At 22.9% G+C, this 17,653-nt stretch overlaps 1 protein-coding gene across 1 annotated transcript; it reads right to left on the bottom strand.

Annotated features, from left to right (window-relative positions):
• Nucleotides 1-5,513: 5,513 nt before the first annotated feature.
• On the bottom strand, nt 5,514-6,327 carry HO133_008880 (uncharacterized protein; the record flags this gene model as incomplete). Its single annotated transcript, XM_037299743.1, has 2 exons — nt 5,514-5,838; nt 6,056-6,327. 2 exons carry the CDS (start codon nt 6,325-6,327, stop codon nt 5,514-5,516), a joined length of 597 nt encoding a protein of 198 aa, XP_037155744.1.
• Nucleotides 6,328-17,653: the final 11,326 nt, after the last annotated feature.

The following is a 17,653-nucleotide window of genomic DNA, read 5'->3' as shown; positions in this document are numbered from 1 at the left end:
ATTGATTGGTTTGCGATATAGAAGGCTTCTGGTGGAAGAGGGGGGGCAATCAAATTTCGCAGTGATTTGAAGCTCGTTTTCAGCGCAAGAATTTCGTCGGCAGGTTTGCTGCAAGGCGAGTTTGGCTATAATGTCTGAGGATCGAAATGCGTTATATCAGGAAGAAAGTTGTTGTACCTTGCATCGTCATTAAGAATTGAATTGAGATCGGCCCATGCCACGCCTTCCCGAAAACGGGTAGCTTTTATACCTCAGTCAATGCTAAGAAAAATACTATTAGCGTACTTATAAGGTGGCTAAGCTAGATTTATATAATAGCTATATTAAAATAAAGCGTGACGATACTAATATCTTACTATTATTATCGCTATTATCGAAAATCTCTTAGCTATACTCGCTGATATTACTATTAATTAAAGCGAGATTTATATAGAAGATATAGCGGAGTTTACGTTATAATAAGAGACCTCGCTATTATCTTTTATAAGGCGAAGAATAACTTAATAAGATTAGATAAAATTTAAGTAGAAAGATATCGTTATTATTATAATATCTCGAGGCTATTAAAGCGAAATCTAATAAAAAAATCATCGCTATTATCTTAATATTTCTAGCGTCTTAAGATAAAATCTATCTTATTATCGCTTTATAAGAGTTTTATTAGAGGTTTAACTAGCTATCTAACTCTTATTCTTATTATCTATTAAAATCTTTATAAAGTTAATAAATATCTATAATTTAAATATATTATAGTTAATATTAATAAGATTCTTTAAAATTAATTAAACTCTCTATTAACGAATTAGCTTAATAGTTTTTCTAAGTATAATAATTTATAACGTCGAGATATAAGCCCTATTATTATTCTTCTATAATACGATATTCTCTTTTAATTTATAGAATTTAATCTTAATCTTATTAAGTATCTCGCATATCTTAAGTATATACTTATTAGAGTTATTTAATTTCTTATAAATATTCTTAATAACGTATTTCTTTATTATAGATTTATAGATCTTAAAGTTTCTCTCTTAAAATATATAGATCTATTACTCTTAATCGCTATCGCTAAAAGCGTTATTTATAAAGTAAAATTATTAGAAATAAAAGTATAAGAGCTAATATTAATAATAAAAGAGATATTAATAAGAGAGATTATTCGTTAAATCTTCTTTTAATATTTTATCTAAATAATTAATAAATAAAGCTATTTAAAAATAGAGTAGATATATCTCTTTTTATAGCGTCTCTTATTTTTTAATTTTATTCGATAAGAAGCTCTTATATCGACTTAGAAAACTTTATTAATACGGGATATTAAGTATATTTAGCTATTTAATAAACTCGCTATTTAAGTACGATCTTATAATAATAAAGCTTTTATTAATTATCGATTTTTAAAATATATAATACTATATTAATGAGACTAAATTTAAGTATAGTTCTCTTATTCTTCTTATAAATCTTAAGCGAATAATATTATAATTCGATTAGATTTATATCTAAAATCTAAAGTAGTAAGTATAAATATTATTTAATATAATATCTCTAAAGCTTTCTAGTTTTCAATTATTAACGCTTAATATACTTTTATTAATTTTTTAAAGTAATATTTAATATTATATTAATTAATTCTAGATAGTTAATATATATAAATTAAAAGTAGAGTACTTTATAAAGATATTCGAAGAACTTCTTATAATTATTAATACTTAACTCTTACTTTAATATTTATTTATAATATCGATAATATAGTAGATATTAAATCTCTTATTTATTTATCTCTAAATTATAAAAGGCTAGCTTAATAACTCTCTATTTAATTAAAAAGTTATTAATAATTATATATCGAAGAAGCTAGCTATCTCTTTCTTTATATTATTTCTTTATTATATATAAAAACGTTATTATAATATTATTATTCTCGAATTAAAAAATTATATAAGTATATAAAGTTTATTATTTATATTTACTATAAGCCGCTATAGTAAATAGCTTTTACTTAAAATTATTACTATTATATATAAAATCTATAAAAGCGAGATACTCTTATTTTTTTAGAAAATTAATACGAGCTAATTAAATAGAATTAGCGTAAATTTATAATAAATTAAAATACTATTATTAAAAAATATTCTTTTACTTATATTTCTTCGCAAATATAATCGTATAAGTAATCTTATTATTAATCTATCTTATAACGATAATATTCTAAATAAAGATATTTTTCTAACTCTTTAGATTAGTTAGATAAATCTCTTACTACTCTAATTAATTTACTTTAACTTTATAAATTTAATTATTTAAATACGCTCTTTTAAACTTAGTCTTAACGTTATAAATATAAATAAGATTAAGATATTTATTTTTAATAGTCTTTAGAGCGTTAAAATTAACTATTTATTTAACTTTCTTTATAACTTAATAGACTTAAGCTATCTTATATTCTTAAGCTACTTATTTATTTATAATATTTATAATAAATAAATTAATTTTAATAGCGTTTATAAAGTCTAGTATATAATTATAGATTAAATAATAAGTCTTATTCTTATAAAGAAATAGTATAATTAATATAAGAATACTACTATTAGATAAATTATAGTACTTAATTTTTTTTATCTTTATCCCGTAGAGCTAATATATTCGAAGATTCTTATTTTAATAATTATAAGTCTATAAGAGTAAAAGTACTTAGAGTAAACTAATAGACTCGCTTATATCGCTTACTAGACTATAAGCTACGTAGCTAAGACGAGTATTTAATATATTTAACGAAGTCTTAAATACTTATAAGTTCTATTTCCTCTTCTTCTTTCTTTAATTATTAATTTATCTAATAATTAATTTATTTATTCTATTAACTACGTATCTAGATCTTATAATTATATAGCTACTACGTAGTTCTATTAAAAGAGATATTACTATCTTATAATTCTAATAACTTTATTTATATAAAGTTATTTAATTTAATTATAGTAAGTAACTCGCGAGTTAATTCTATTAATTTATAAAGTAAAAATATCTTATTATTATTAATTAACGACGTTTTTAATCTAATAAGCGATTTTTATTAAAATATATCTATTACGTAATTAAGCGATTATAATATTAATTCTAATATTAATAAAAATTCTAATAATATTATTAGCGGAAATAATAATCGTTAAAGCGTTATATTTAATAAATCTCTATCTATAGATAAAGATTTTTATCTTATAAATTTAATTTAAATCTAACGCTATCGACTTCTAGAGCTTAATATTAAGAAGTAATTAATTATCGAAAAATTTAAGCTAATTAAAATATAAAATATATAAAAATATCGTCGCGAGTATAATAATAATTACTATCGTAATTTAAATTATAAAAAAATAAGTATTATTAAGATATCTAATACGTAATATCTTAATAACTATAACTCGATAATTATATTTCTTTAAAACTACGATAATTTTATCGCCTCGATATCTTATATTAATTTTTATATAAATAAAGAAAAGATTTATTAATCTTTTATTCTCTTAGTAAATATTAAAAAATAGATTTAAAGAAATATTAAGAATATAATATTATATAATATTAAGAAATTTATCTAAAAGAAATATAAGAGATAATATTTAAATTAAGTTTATAATTTAATTATTAAGTCTTATAATATAAGATACTAGTTAATTAAAGTAGTTATAAGAGATATATAATCGATAATTAGTTTTAATAACTATTTTACTATACTCTAATTATAGTAAAACTACTATATAATTAATTTAGAATATATAAAAAATTTATAAAATAAAATAATAGAGAAAATTTCTCTAAAAGCTATAAAGAAGATTATTTAATTTATTATCTATATTATATTATTATAATAGTATTAAAATATAAAATAAAGATTATAAAAAATAAAAGAGCTCTTTATTTTAGATAAGACTCGCTTTAATAATAAGATAAGTAATTAGAGAAGTAGTAATTAATAATATATTAAGTTTAAAGAATAATATATAAAAAGCTAATAAGATTAAAAGAAGAGTTTATTCTTATTAACGTTATAAAATCGAAAATTTAAATAAATTAAATTCGAAGATAATAACTCTTATATTAAATTTAAGATATCTCTTATTAAAATATAATATTATAATTATAAGTAGCTAAGATATTATAAGAATTTATTTAAATATTTAAATTATATTATAAGTAATAAAGTATATAATTATAAATTAGATAAGAGAAAAGATAAAGTTTAATATTTATCGCTATAGTATTAAATATATTATTAATTAAGTAATAATCTCGCTCTCTATTATTAAGAGATAAAATTATTATACTAAATAAAAAGCGTAAAATAATTATTTTAATAAATATCGATAGCGAGAAAATCTTTATATCGCAAGTTTTTATTAAAGAGATATAGATTTCTAAATCTAAATACGCGTTAATAATAATATATATTATTGTGAAAATATAAGATAAGATACTTAGTTATTAACTATAGAGTTACTATAAAGAAAAGAGCGACTAGATATAAATACGCTAAGGCGTATCACGTGACTATATTACGTAACCGCTAAGAGTTATATAACTCGAATTTTAATACTCTTCTTTATATATATTCTCTTATAGATAAAACTTAGTAAATACGAAGCTTAATACTAATAGAGTTTAAAATTAGATAAATAAGATAAAATAATTTAATCGATTTTCGTCGAATTATTAAAGTAAGTTAGCGTTAGATAATTAAAGTAAAATTTAAGTTAAGTAGTTAGAGTGAGTTAGCGCCGGGTAGCTAGCGTAAAGATATATTTCTTATACCCCCTTTATCTCTATTTCTCTTATATAAATAAAATTAAAAAATATAAGATTTAAAGTTCGCGATATTTAAAATAGAGTAGATAAGATAAAAAGTCGAAATCTAAAAATAACTATATCAAACTAGTCCCCTATTAAAATTTAATCTAAATTTCACTTTTTATTAAAAAGCGATTTTTCGAAAATTTTATTTTCAAATTATCTAATATATATTAAAAATCGATTAATTTAAGATCGAAGAATATATATAAAGATAGCTAAATAAAATAATTAAAAGAAATTCTTCTAGCTATATATCGTCGACTATTAAACTCTCTATAAGAGTTATTCTAGATATTTAATTCTTAATAATAATAACTATAATAGCGATAATTTGAAGATATAATATTTAAGATATTAATAATAAATAAATATAAGTTTCTTAAAAGAGCTTTAAAAGTTTAATAACGATAGCGGTAATAGCGTTAAAGAAATAGCTGTTTTGATATAGATTAATAAGTTCGCTAAGTGCTAAATCTAATATAGCGACTGTCAGGACCAGCATAGGTGCGATACCAGTATGGGTGAGGTAGATCAAGGATAATAAGGCTACCGAACTATGTAGATGGGAAGGAGGCATGATATGGTAGGGGATGCCTCCGCCAAGGCACTAGGCCATAGGGCTGAGTGGTGTGTCAAGGGTACGCTCGTAACAGTACTCCCCCCTCTCAAAGAGCCATGGCCCCCATGGCTGGTAGACCGGAGATGCACGCCCATTGCTTGCCCTGTGTCTCCAAACATCCATAGTCCGTGTAGGCCTCGACCGGAGACGATTTGCCGAGGTGTAGTGGTAGTAGTCGAAAACATCGGATGGTTTCAATTCGTTCAAAAACACCATGTCCGAGGTTTTGCCGGATCGCATGCTGGTCTTGACTGTGCCATGCCCACATTTGTCCTTCAGAGATCCTGGAGATGTAGCCACATCTTGCCTGCGTACCAGCAAGATTCTCCATACTCTTCTCCAGCCTCTTGCCCAGTCTTCTTGCCATAGTCCTTCGGTAGAATTGAAGAAAATCCAACGCATACATATATGATGAAACCCCCTCAACACCTGTTGGCAGCCTGGCCTGGGAGCTTCACTGTAGATTTGCCCTGTGTCTCTCATGCTCTTGCCATCAAGTCCATCCTCGGTTTTATACCCTTTGTCTTAACTCGTAGCCATCTTGCTTCGTAGTGCTATCCATTGCATCCATCCGCCTTGTAAGCCTACCGCTTCGACTGCCGGTACCCCGTAGGCCTACCCGTCCTAAGCTGCCATAGCGAGTACTCAGCAGCCAATGACCTGACTGACATAGACCACTTCCGTAAACTCATGCACTTGTCGATTCGTAGGGTCTGGTAGGGAGGTAGGAGGCTGGGAAGAATCGAATGTGTTGAATGCCATTTGGTAGCAGGCTCACTATGTGTGTTGCCGATATGCTCAGTGAAGAGATCGTACGTTTGCTGCCATTGTAGCAGGCTCACTGTGTGTGTTGTCGACATGCTCAGTAAAGAGGTCGAATCGTAATCGTGTTGTCGGGTCTGTTCCCGTCGCCATTGTAGCAGGCTCACTATGGTGGGGTGGTGTTGTCTGTCAATTTCTTTCTGATTCGCTTGCAGTACGAATGGTCCAGTGGTGCTTTATCCCTCCTGCTGTCCAGAGGCCGTTCCGTCATGCCGAAACGAATTACCCGTTTGGTGGGCTGACCCAAGGATACGATGCCTCAAGTTCCTGTCTTGACCTCAACCGGTCGTGGTGTCTTGGTCTCAAGTTAGTATCTTGACAAAGCCCTTGCCAGCGCGTTTGTTTATTAACCATTCGTCCGCTAATCCGAATAGACGTGAGTGTGCGTTGATTGGCCCGTATGTGTTTCTCTTCGCCGGGTGTACGAAGGAGCCTTATTATAATGTCAGGACCAGCATAGGTGCGATACCAGTATGGGTGAGGTAGATAGGATAATAAGGCTACCGAACTATGTATGTGGGAAGGAGGCATGATATAGTAGGGGATGCCTCCGCCAAGGCACTAGGCCATAGGGCTGAGTGGTGTGTCAAGGGTACGCTCGTAACAGCGACTTAATAAGCGACTTAAATAGATTATCTATAGTATAAGAATTAATAAAATAGCTTTTCTAAAGTAGTTAATAGTAGATGATTTCTCTAAATTCAGATATAGATATAATAGAATAGCTTTTCTATTAGATATTATTAAATTAAGATTATATTAAGACTATATTAAGATAGTAATAAAATTAACGATTATCGAAGAGATGAGTAGATATAGTTTTCACTCTAAGAGTATCTTAAAAAGTAATAAATTTATTTAAGTAAAGAGCCTTAATAAGTTTATTAGCTATCTATTTATTAATAGAAATATATTATATATTTATAATATTATTATTAATCTTTTCTTATACGAAATAATAAATAATATTAATATACTTAATATAAGTATAAAACTAAGTATTCTTTATAAGAGTAATTACGCTTTAATTATTATCGAAAATAATAATAACTTTAAGATTTACGTTATTAAGATAAAGAAGTTAATTAAGTAGATTCTTTAATTAGATTACTTCTTTAATAATCTACGTCTAATTAATATACTTTATTTTATAAATAAATAATATTATAATAACTTAACGCTTAGATAATTAACTAATTACGTTATTTTTTATATTAAAGAAATAGCTAGATATAAATCTTCGAGTTATATTATTAATTTAATTAGAATTAATATAATCGATAAATTCTTAAAGAAAGTCTTTATATACGAGTTTATAATATACTATATCTCTTAGATATCGAAAGATTTAAATAATTATATTTTAATATGTTAAAGTTAAGTTAACTAAGTAGTAATTTATTAATAATATCGCATAGATAATATTAAAATAAGTATCGAGTATAGTATATATAAGAGATTCTATCGCGAATTAATAATTCTCTTATAATTTCCTTAAGACGATATAGTTTTTTTTAGCGAAAATTAATTTATAATTAGTTTTAAAAAATATCGATATCGAGATAAGGTTTTAATAGTTAAAATAATTTAAAAATTAAATAATATAAGTCTCTTATCTTAGGCGAAGAATATCGCTATAATAATTTCTCTTAATAGTTATATTTAAATAGTAGATATATAATTTTAAATTTAATATATAAAACTTCGCATTAAGATCTTTCTTAATCCGCTAAATTCTAGCTTTATTAAGATTAATAATTAAAATATTATTAATATAGAGCGCTATAATAGTACTCTTTTTAAGATTTATAAATACGCTATTATTTAATTTAATAGAGAGAAAATCTAGTTTTTTTATATACTTCGAGAAGTGCTAATATTAGATTTAAGAGAATTACTTTAAATTATAAAGTATCTTATTTAACTTATAAATTTTAATATTATTTTTATTAAAGCTATTAAATTAATATATATAAATCTCTTTCTTTATATTATTATATAGAAAGATAATTTTAATATTTATTTACTTTAGATTCTAATTTAAGATAATTATAAGTATAAAGATTATCTTATAATTTATAGACTTTATTATTAATACGAAAGTATTATAATAATTATAGCCCTTCTATTATTCGAATTTTTAAATAATTTAGTATATCTTATAGCGGGTAATTTCTTTATTAAGATCTTATTTTAAGATATAAATCTATCTATCTCTTAGAATATAAGTCTTAAAAGACGTCTAAATAAGATATTAAGTATTATTATTCATAAGAGATTTATACTTATTCTTTATAAAAAGTTTTTAATTTATTTAAAATAGCTAGTTAGATATAGTCCACTTATAAATAATAGACTTAAAAATATTTAACTTATTAATATAATTTATAAATAGAGTAAATATTATAAAGATTTTCGAAAGAGAGTTAGAGAATAGATCTTATAGATTTAAAATTATAAGATTTAAATAATTATATAATACTCTTTAAATAGTATTTAACTTATAATCTTCGCGAATAGTTTATATAACTTTAATAATAATAAATAATAAATCTAAGTTTAAGGAAATTTCTTATATAGATAGCGTAAATCGAATTATTAATATAGATATAAATATAATATTTAATCGAGTAACTTATATTAAGAGCGCTTAAGCTAAAGACTTTTATATAATTAATTAAAGATTTTATATTAAAAACTCTTATATAGATCTTCGCGAAGGCGCTAGTTTATTAATTAGTTAAAAAAAATTTAGCCTTAGCTTTATAGATACTAGAGATCTTAAAGCTATTAAAGATTTAATAGCTATTCTAGTTACTAATACAACGTCTTTTAGAATATTAATAATATACTACTTATTTAATACCTTCTCTATAGTAAATACTAATATTATTAAATATTACTACTTATTCGAAAACTTATAAACCTTAATTTCTTCTTTCAAATTTATAATTAGAGGCTATTTCTTTATAAAGTATACGCTATTAACGCGAATAATTATCTTCTTAATAAGATTATATAGTTAAAAGATATACTCCCTCTTATACTCTAATAAAACACACTTTTCACTTTAATCTATAAATTTCTTTTAAATTTATTTTATCGCGTAAATAATAGAATTAATTATACGTAAATAAAAAAGAATAAACTTTCATTAATAAAAGATCTTAAAAGAAATTACGATAATTCTAATATTAAGCGATTATATTATTAAATAATTAGCAATAATAACAATTTTAGACTAAAAAGATTTATTAAGATTAAAATTTAATAAAATAGAATATATCTTATATAGTAAGATTTATTTAAAACGCTTAATTATATTATTTATCTAAAGATTATTAGAGATAATAAGTTTCTACTTAATATCTAATAGAGCGAGATAATTAAGAAAAACTTTAAATATATATTCGCTCTTATTATCGAGATAAATATAAGAGATTTTATAATTATATAACTTAAGATAAGCCTTAAATTATAAGAATATAATAAAGATCTTACTCTTATAGCGAATATAGTAAACTTTAGAGTAGAAGATAAAATTATTCTTAAATATTATAAAGTATTTATAATTATTAAAATTTATAGAGAATAGAGGCCTTATAAGATTACTATAAATAAATTCGCTTAATTATATATCGAGTGTAATAAGATTAATATAAGAAATAGCCTTTTAGCGTCTTATAATATAGTACTTATAAGTATATTTATTCGCGATATTCTTAATAAAATCTATATTTATCGCTATAATAAAAAATCTATTTAAATTCTACTAATTTAAATAATTTATATAAATATATTAGAGTTAATAAATCGAATTTAAAGAAATACTATATATCGCTAAAATATTATTTAAATTATCTTAGAGATTAAGAAAGAATAAATCTTAATTATAAATATTTATAAGCTTTAAATTATATTGAAATTCGAGTTACGTGACTCTTAGCGATTACGTAATATAGTTATATAATACGCCTTAGCGTATTTATATCTAGTCGCTCTTTTCTTTATAGTAACTCTATAATTAATAACTAAGTATCTTATCTTATATTTCTATAGATTATAAGTTTAAACTCTACTTAATAACTATTATATTATAACTACTATTTACCTCTATAACTACGACTACTCTTAGACTTTTAATATCTATTTTATAATATTTAAAGTTTATTATATAGAAGTAATAGTAGCTATAAAGATATTCTTTTAATCTTCTTGATAAAGATATTTCCTTCTCTTAAAATAATTGTAAATCTAAGCGAATATAATTTATTAATAATATAAGAAGCTAAGAGTCGCTTTCGCCTCTACTCTAAGCGAGTTAAGATATATTATCTCTAGTCGAAGTATTAAACTCGCTAAATATATTAAATATATAATTATATTATTATATAATTAAGTTATATTATTAAGGCCTCTAAATCTTATTAGCTTTCGCTAAATTAAAATACTTAACTCTATTAAAAGTAAAGTTATTTTATATTAATATTAAGTTTAAAACTATATATTAATTATCGAATTAATAATTATTAATTAAAAGTAGTTAAATATTAATATTAATAGTCTAATCGTAATCTAGAGTATTTTAGAGTTAATACTACTATCTCTTAATACGCTTATAAGTTTATTAAAATTGAAATAATAAGAATATCTTATTAATATTAGCTTTTAGACCTTTAAAAGCCCCTTAAAAAAGGGGGCTAAGACTCTATTACCGAATTCTTTTTCCGCGATTATCTATATCTTATCATCGTAATTATAAAATTAAAATAATCTTTAAAGTCTTATAGTAGTAGCTAGCGACGTAAATATTCTAGATCTAAATCTCTAAATAAGTAGTATAAAAAGAATATTAATTTCTCTTTAAGAAGAAGATTCGTATATTTATAATAACTATATTTCGTATAATTCTATTAGAAATTAATCTATATTTATAAGTTATTCTTATTATTAAATATCTTTTATTTTAATTAAATTATCTATATCTATTATAGCTCTATATATAAGTACTTTTTATTTCTTATATAAGAACTCGAAGCTTAAAGGCGATAGTTAACTAGTATTAATAAGATCTTTAAAAACTCTAACAACGATTAGAGTATCTATTTTACTCTTACTACTTTATCAAATAATAGTCTTATTAATCTCGAATTTAAAGCTAGCGAAGATACTCTTAGCTCTATAAGCGATATTAAGCTATTTAATTTTTATACTAAAAAGTCTATTTTACTTACTTTAAAGTTACTCTTAGAATCTTTCTCTAACTCTACTATCTCGTTTAAAATAGTAATTAAATTATTATTATTATTACCGCTATTACCCTCTCTATTAATATTCTATATACTATTATTTAGATTATTCTCTAATAATAATAAATTTAAATAATTAGTTATAGCGCGCTATAATTAATATCTTTAATTAATCTTAATTTAATAAAAGTAATTTTCCTCTAATCTTTATCGCTATTCTAGAATTTAATATAAAATATATTAGATAAAGATAAGATATTAAAAACTAGTTAATACTTAATAATCTTTTACTCTTTATTAAAACTACTAAGCTTAAAACTTATATAACTATTTTTTAATATCTTAAATATAATAATCGCTAGCTTATTAAGATTAATTATAATAATAAAAATTCTTAAATAATATTAAACGTTATCGCTAAATATTATAAGTCTAAAGACTTTAAGCTCTATATAAAGTTAATTTATCAACTACTTAATATTACTCTTACTTTTAAAAGAGATATTCGCTAATATAAAAAGAATTTTTATAAGATTATTATCGAAATTGCTAGTCTATATAAATCGCTCGCTTTATTAGAGTTCTTTCTAATTTAGCTCTTTCTTATAAAACTTAAAAACTCTTTTAATATCTTTATAATAATTTATATCTAGATTTATAAGCTATATAACGATAAGATTATTAAATTTAATAAGATTATTTATATCGCGATAAATAAAGAGATTTATTTATTATTATTTAAAGACGATAGTATTATTATATACGCTATCTATAATAATAGTAATAAGAATAAAGATAAGTAATTCGCTAGATATTATAAAGCTAATAACTTAGAAATCAATTATAAAACTTATCTCTTATATAAGATCGTTAAATATAAATTTAAATATCTCTTAATTAAATACTAGATTAAGTTCTCTTATTTAAAATTTAAAAAGTTTATATTAAATAAGAAAAAGAAGAAGAAAGCTTAAATCGCTGCGATTAATTTTAATAATATAAAGGAGAGTCTTAGTATTAAGCGTAAGCGTATTAAAGAGGCGCTCTTTAACGCTTTTACTTTAGAGGAGAATAAGTATCTTAATATTAACTATATCTTTCTAAAAGAATTAAATTCGATTATATATTATATAAATTCTAGTCTTAACGATTTTAATATTCTTAATACGATTAATAATAAAAAAGTTATTAATTTAATAATTATCGATTCTAGTCTAGAGTATAACTTAATAATAACTAACTTTATTGATCTATACTCTCATATAATAGTAAACTCTAACTACTCTCGCTATTTCTTCGTTAATTATTTAATATTTATTATTTATAAAAAGATCTACTCTTATTCTATTCGTAGTATTAAGAGTAGTTAAGTTTAATCTCTTAACTATAATATTATTAGCTTAAATTACTCTATTTAAGATAAGCGTATAAATATTACTCTACTTAATATCTTATATATACTCGATATAGATATTAATCTTCTTTTTATCGATAAACTCTTAAATATCGATATTATAATTAATTTTTATAAGATTAATTACGCTTTAATTAAAGATAATTTAAAGTTTATAAACACTCGCAATTAAGATTTATTCTTTCTCGATCTTTAAGATAATTTAAATAGTACTTTAATAATATATAGTATTTTTTTAAATCTAATTTATTAACTCTAATATACTTATATAAGCTATTTAGATTAGTAGAATTTAAATAAACTCTTCGCTATAGCGATAGATATAGATTTTATTAAGAATATCGCGGATAAGTATACTTGCGAGTACTATATTATAAGACGCTAAAAGACTATTCTCTATATTAATTCTATTACGCCTAATATATAATTAAGCGAATTTATTTATAGCGATCTTATAGAGTCTCTATTTTCTATAGATTTTAATAATTATAGATACTTTATAATATTTAAAAATAATTTTATCTTCTATTTTAAAGTCTACTATATTCGCTATAAGAGTAAGATCTTCGCTATATTTTTATAATTTAAGACTTATCTTAAATCGTATAACTATAAGATCTCTTATATTTATCTTAATAATGGGGGTAAATATATATTTAAAGCCTTCCTTGATTATCTCGCTCTATCGAGTATTAAATAGAAATTTATCGTATCTAGTAATCCTTAGATAAACGATATAATTAAATATTTTAGATAGATCTTATTATATAAGATATATCTTATTCTTTTAAGCTTTAATCTTAATAAATCTTTTTAATCTAAAATTATTATTATCGCTAACTATCTAATAATATAATCGTCTAATATTAGAATTATCGTAATTTCTTTTAAGGCCTTCTATTAATAAAAGTCTATTCTTTTCTACTTATATATAATTAATTTTATTATTTACGCGATAAAATAAATTTAGAAGAAGCTTATAAATCGAAGTGAAAAGTGTATACTGCTGGGGTATAAGGGGGAGTATATCTTTCGATTATATAATCTTACTAAGAAGATAGTTATTCGCGCTAATAGCGCGCACTTCGTAGAAAAATAGCCCTTAGTTATAGACTTAAAAGAAGAAATTGAGGTTTATAAGCTCTTAAATAAGCGATAATATTTAATAATATTAGTATTCGCTATAAGGGAGGCACTAAATAGATAGCGTATTATAGATATTTCGAAAGACGTTAAATTTAAAGAAGTACTAGAAGACGTTATATCTATAACTAGAATAACTATTAAATCTTTAATAGCTTCGAGATCTTTAATATCTATAAGATTAAGATTAAATTTTCTCTAATTAACTAATAAGCTAGCGCCTTCGCGGAGATTTATATAAGAGTTTTTAGTAAAACGAATTTAATTAACTACGCGAGAGTCCTTAGCTTAAGCGTTTTTAATATAAGCTACTCGATTAAATACTATATCTATATCTATATTAATAATTCGACTTACGTTACCTATATAGAAAATTTTCTTAAACTTAAATTTATTATTTATTATTATTAAAGTTATATAAACTATTTATAAAGATCGTAAGTTAAGCGCTATTTAAAGAATATTATATAATTATTCGAATCTTATAATTTCGAATCTATAGAACCTATTCTCTAATTCTCTTTCGAGAGTCTTTATAATATTCGTTTTACTTATAAACTATATTAATAAGCTAAATATTTTCGAGCCTATTACTTATAAGTAAATTATATCTAATTAGCTATTTTAAATAAATTAAAAACTTTTTATAAAGAATAAATATAAATCTCTTATAAATAATAACACTTAGTGTCTTATTTAGACGCCTTTTAAGGCTTATATTCTAAGAGATAAATAAGTTTATATCTTAAAATGAAATCTTAATAAAAAAATTACTCGCTATAAGATACGCTAAGTTATTCGAGAATTTAAATAGTAGAAGAGTCGTAACTATTATAATACTTTTATATTAATAATAAAGTCTATAAGCTATAAGGCGATCTTTATATTTATAGTCGCTCTAGATTAAAACCTAAAGTAAATAAATATTAAAACTATCTTTCTATATAGTAATATAAAGAAAGAGATTTATATACGCTAACTCGATAGCTTTAGTAAGAATAATATTAAGATCTATAAGCTAAATAAGATACTTTATAATCTAAAGTAGTTTTCTCGAGTTTAATATTAATACTTCTCAAAGTATATAAAAAAGCTAAATCTTCTCTCTATTAAATTAAATAATAGCGTATTTATAGATCTTAAAGAGAATACTATTATAGCGCTCTATATCGACGATATTCTAATTATTAACTTTAATAAAGTCGAAATTTAGCGGATTAAGAAGGGTCTTAATACGAAGTTTTATATGTCGAACTTAGAACTATATATCTATTACTTAAATATAACTATTAAGAGAAATCGCTATAGCGATATTCTTCGCCTAAGATAAGAGACTTATATTACTCGATTCTTAAATTATTTTAACTATTAAAATTTTACTTCGATATCGATACTTCTTAAAACTAATTGTAAACTAGCTCTTATCGAAGAGAGCTATATCGCTTTAAGGAAATTATAAAAAAACTATTAATTCGCGGTGAAATCTCTTATATATATTATACTCGATACTTATCTCGATATCGTTTACGCGATATTATTAATAAGTCGCTACTTAGTTAATCTAATTCTAGCGTATTAAAATACGATTATTTAAATCTTTCGATATTTAAAAAGTATAGTATACTATAAACTTGTATATAAAGACTCTCTTTAAAAATTTATCGATTATATCGATTTTAATTAAGCTAGCAATATAATTTGAAGATTTATATCTAATTATCTCTTTAATATAAAAAGTAATATAATTAATTAGTTATTTAAGCGTTAAGCTATTATAATATTATTTATTTATAAGATAGAGTATATTAATTAAATATAGACTATTAAAGAAGCGATTTAGTTAAAGAATTTACTTAATTAATTCTTTTACCTTAATAACGTAAATCTTAAAGCTATCGTTATTTTCGATAATAATTAAAACGTAATTACTCTTATAAAGAATACTTAGTTTTATACTCGTATTAAGTATATTAATATTATCTACTATTTTATATAGAAAAAGATTAATAATAATACTATAAATATATGATATATTTTTACTAATAAATAGATGGCTAATAAGCTTATTAAGACTCTTTACTTAAATAAATTCGTTACTTTTCGAGATACTCTTAAAATGAAAGCTATATCTACTTATCTTCTCGATAGTTATTAATTTTATTACTATCTTAGTATAGTCTTAGTATAATCTTAGTTTAATAATATCTAATAGAGAGGCTATTCTATTATATCTATATCTAAATCTAGAAAAGTTATCTACTACTAATTACTTTAGAAAAGTTATTTTATTAATCCTCGTACTACGAGTAATCTATTTAAGTTATTTATCGAGTCGCTATATTAGACTTAATACTTAGCGAACTCGCTATTCTATATCGAAATAGCTATTTCTTTAGCGCTATTATTACTATTATTATTAAACTTCTAAAGCTCTTTCGAAGAGACCTATATCTATTTATTAATAATATCTCGAATATTATACCTTCAAATTATCGCTATTATAGTCATTATTACTAAGGGCTAGATATCTAAAATAACTCTTATAGAGAGCTTAATAGCCGGCGATATATAGCTAGAAGAATTTCTTTTAATTATTTTATTTAGCTACTCTCACATATATTCTCTAGTCTTAAATTAATCGATTTTTGATATATACCAGATAGCCTAGAAATAAAATTTCCGAAAAATCGCTTTTTAATAAAAAGTGGAATTTAGATCGAATTTTAATAGGGGACTAATTTAATATAGTCGTTTTTAGATTTCGACTTTTTATCTTATCTACTCTATTTTAGACGTTATAAACTTTAAATCTTATATTTTTTAATTTTATTCGTATGGGGGGGATAGAGGTAAAGGGGGTATAGGGGGTATATCTTTACGCTAGCTATCTGACGCTAACTCACTCTAATTATTTAACTTAAATTTTACTTTAATTACCTAACGCTAGTCTTACTTTAATAATCTAATAAAAATCGATTAAGTTATTTTACTTTATCTATCTAATTTTAAATCTTATTAGTATTAAGCTTCGTATTTATTAGATTTCGCTTATAAGAGAATATATGCGAAGGGGAGTATTGAAATTCGAGTTATGTGACTCTTAGCGGTCATATGATATAATCACATAACACGCCTTAGCGTATCTATATCTAGTCGCTCTTTTCTCTATAGTAACTCTATAGTTAATAACTAAGTATCTTATCTCATATTTTTATAAATTATCTTTAATTAGAGTATAACTAATCTTATAAAAATTAACTATAATATTAATATTTAAGAGTTTATTAATAAAAAAAAGATTAATATCTATATTAAATATATATAAGATATTAAGTAAGATAATATTTATACGCTTATTTTAAATGAAGTAATTTAAGCTAATAATATCGCGATTAAGAAATTAAACTTAATTATTCTTAATATCGTAAATAGAGCGAGAGTAGATCTTTTCGTAAATAATAAATATTAAATAATTAATAAAGAAATAGTAAGAGTAGCTAGAGTCTATTATTATATAAAAATATAAATTAATAAAGTTAGTAGTTATTAAGTTATACT

This window comes from Letharia lupina, assembly GCF_014066315.1.
Source record: "Letharia lupina isolate WasteWater1 chromosome Unknown contig_5, whole genome shotgun sequence".
Taxonomy (NCBI): Eukaryota; Fungi; Ascomycota; class Lecanoromycetes; order Lecanorales; family Parmeliaceae; genus Letharia; species Letharia lupina.
The sequence above is the reverse complement of the archived record's forward strand: the minus strand, read 5'-3'. Positions and strand labels throughout refer to the sequence as shown.